This window comes from Sinocyclocheilus anshuiensis, unplaced genomic scaffold, assembly GCF_001515605.1.
Source record: "Sinocyclocheilus anshuiensis isolate Anshui unplaced genomic scaffold, SAMN03320099.WGS_v1.1 scaffold300, whole genome shotgun sequence".
Lineage (NCBI taxonomy): Eukaryota > Metazoa > Chordata > Actinopteri > Cypriniformes > Cyprinidae > Sinocyclocheilus > Sinocyclocheilus anshuiensis.
This window is the reverse complement of record NW_015557379.1, coordinates 533,982-536,408: the sequence shown is the minus strand read 5'-3', so window position 1 is coordinate 536,408 and position 2,427 is coordinate 533,982. Positions and strand designations below refer to the sequence as shown.

Here is a 2,427-nt window from a genome sequence, read left to right as displayed (position 1 = left end):
TATTATTATTATTATTATTATTATTATTATTTACATATTATATTATGTATTATTTATATTTTTCAGATAAATGTAGATTAGTTTAGTGAAGTAATGACATGCTTATATTTACAAAAGCACTAATTTCCTCAAGCAGCTGCCAGTTGGAAACATCCCCTCGCTGTCGTTCACCAGGGAGGTTCGCCTCATTGGGGGAGACTGGGCCGATCTTTCCGGCCAACGCAGGCGACGGACCCGCTGATTGTCCCGGCACGAGCTCCCAGCGTACATCTGTCACAGGAGGAGATCCAGAAGCTGCGCTTTAAACCCACCGTGGGCACAATCCAGCGGTCAGAGGGGGCAGAGGTCAAATTTAACTGCTCCATCGACATCAATGACGTCAACCAGGACCTGAATATTCTGTGGTTTAGGAACGGTAAGGAGATCCCTGAAGGCATGCAGACGGAGGTCTACACTCAAGGGACGGTCACCCTTCTGTCCACTATAAGGTAATTATGACCAATACTGACTAATATCTGTCTGAATATGTTTGGAGATTACTGAACCTGCCCATTTTACAGATTAACAGATGTTCTTGTGTTAGTTTCAGTCTACCAACAGCCTTTTCAATGGATATTTTTTTTGTCAATAGAAAGGAAATCTAAAACCCCTGAAAACACACTTTTTTTTTCTAGAACACTGTATTTAGTAAAAACATTTTTAAATAAAAATAGATTACTACTAATAAAAGTAATATAAAATAACTTTAATACTAATTTTTTATAAAAATTGTAAATACATTAATTAATTAGTTTTCCTCTTTTCACTTATGCTCTTCTACACTAATATTACCAGCTCCCGTGACAGGTTTTTTTATTTTTTATTATTTTATTTTATTATTTTATTAAATTGTTTAAATAAAATGAACAGTAATACAAAATATATTAATTTGAATAAATGTAATATAAATAAATTATTATTATTATTATTATACTCTTCTATAGTAGTATTACCAGCTGCTATGACAAGTTGCTTGTGTTTTGTTTTGTTTGTTTAAAAGATGCTTTGGTTAGAAGTGTCTGTGAAATTATCAAATTTAAATGAAGTCTAATAGTTTGTTTAATTTCAGCTATGTAATGCATGATGCATTTGCTATTGCATCAAATTGCATCAGTCTATGAATATTATATCTGCACTATTTCAGTTTTTCTTTAATGCAACATGTTTTTGATATATTTCCTTTGACATCATCTTTCAGCATTAAAAGCGTCCAGAGAGCAGATGCTGGAGAATATCACTGCAGGCTTAGTGTCAGTAACAAGATCATTGAGTCAAATCCCATCATTATAGAGGTGGAAGGTAAGTAAGCCTTCAACTCGGTGACACAAACCTTTGGTTATGCATTTTAGACATTTGATGTTTTGCCATATTTTACTGAAATCCAGGCCTGCCGACCTTCACCATACAGCCCAGTGACGTGAACGTCACGAGAAACACTCCCTTCACACTGACCTGTGAGGCGGTCGGTCCTCCCAACCCTGTGACCATTAAGTGGCTTCACAAAGGCAAGAGATTTGCAGAACGCAACGAGTCTTCCAGCACCATCACCATTGAAGGTACTAACATGTGGGCTTTTCTTATGCTACTTGGCGCTGTTTTTGAACTTTGTTCCTTTGTAAGGTGACTCAGAAATGCTCTAGTTTCTTAAAATCTTGTTGTCAGTATAGCAGAGATTCAAAACGCCTAAAAAAAATTAATTGAGAAAAAATGTATCGCCACACAATTTGAGCCAAGTAGTGGAATTTTTGTTAGGTTACGGTAATAGATTTGTTGTCCACATGATCATTTTTTAGAGAATTGGAAGTTCTACCACAAGGTTGTACTTTCCCAAGTGCCTGTTGACACTGAATGACCCTTCAGGACACTGTGTTACGGATGAACTGTTCCTCTGGTAAATCAGGACATCCTTATTGCAGGAAAACATTAGTTGGCAAAACTTTGAACAACAGCAAACAATAGAAATCAAACTTTGATTGCGGTTCTGAGTGTTGAGTGAAGACTAGCAGGTGTTTGTGGACATAAAAAAGTCATTCAAAAGGGTTGTCTTTTCCATTATTAAAGGGGTCATATGATGCGATTTCAAGTTTTCCTTTCTCTTTGGAGTGTTACAAGCTGTTCGTGAATAGATAAGATCCCTAAAGTTGCAAAGACTGCAGTCTCAAATCCAAAGAGATATTCTTTATAAAAGTTAAGAGTCAACCACACCTACCTAAAACGGCTCGTTCTAACACGCCTCCACATGTCTACGTCACGATGTGGGAAGATTTGCATAATGCCACCCAAATGTTCACGCAAAGAAAGAAGGCGTAACTTTGATTCTCGCTGTAGTATTGTTTCCGCCGCCGCCATGTCGTGAAGACACTGTGTGTTTCGTTGTGAAAGCGAAAC

General features: G+C 37.0%; 1 protein-coding gene across 3 annotated transcripts in view; it reads left to right on the top strand.

Annotated features, from left to right (window-relative positions):
• The window catches only part of mertka (c-mer proto-oncogene tyrosine kinase a), a 53,367-nt gene that overhangs the window by 3,327 nt on the left and 47,613 nt on the right, over positions 1-2,427 (top strand). For 2 of the 3 annotated variants that reach the window (XM_016474638.1, XM_016474636.1), the window contains exons 2-4: positions 134-488; positions 1,238-1,338; positions 1,425-1,595. In XM_016474638.1, the coding sequence (XP_016330124.1) occupies positions 134-488; positions 1,238-1,338; positions 1,425-1,595 (627 nt within the window). The remainder of the gene's footprint in view (positions 1-133; positions 489-1,237; positions 1,339-1,424; positions 1,596-2,427) is intronic. The other variant, XM_016474637.1, reaches the window with a different exon arrangement.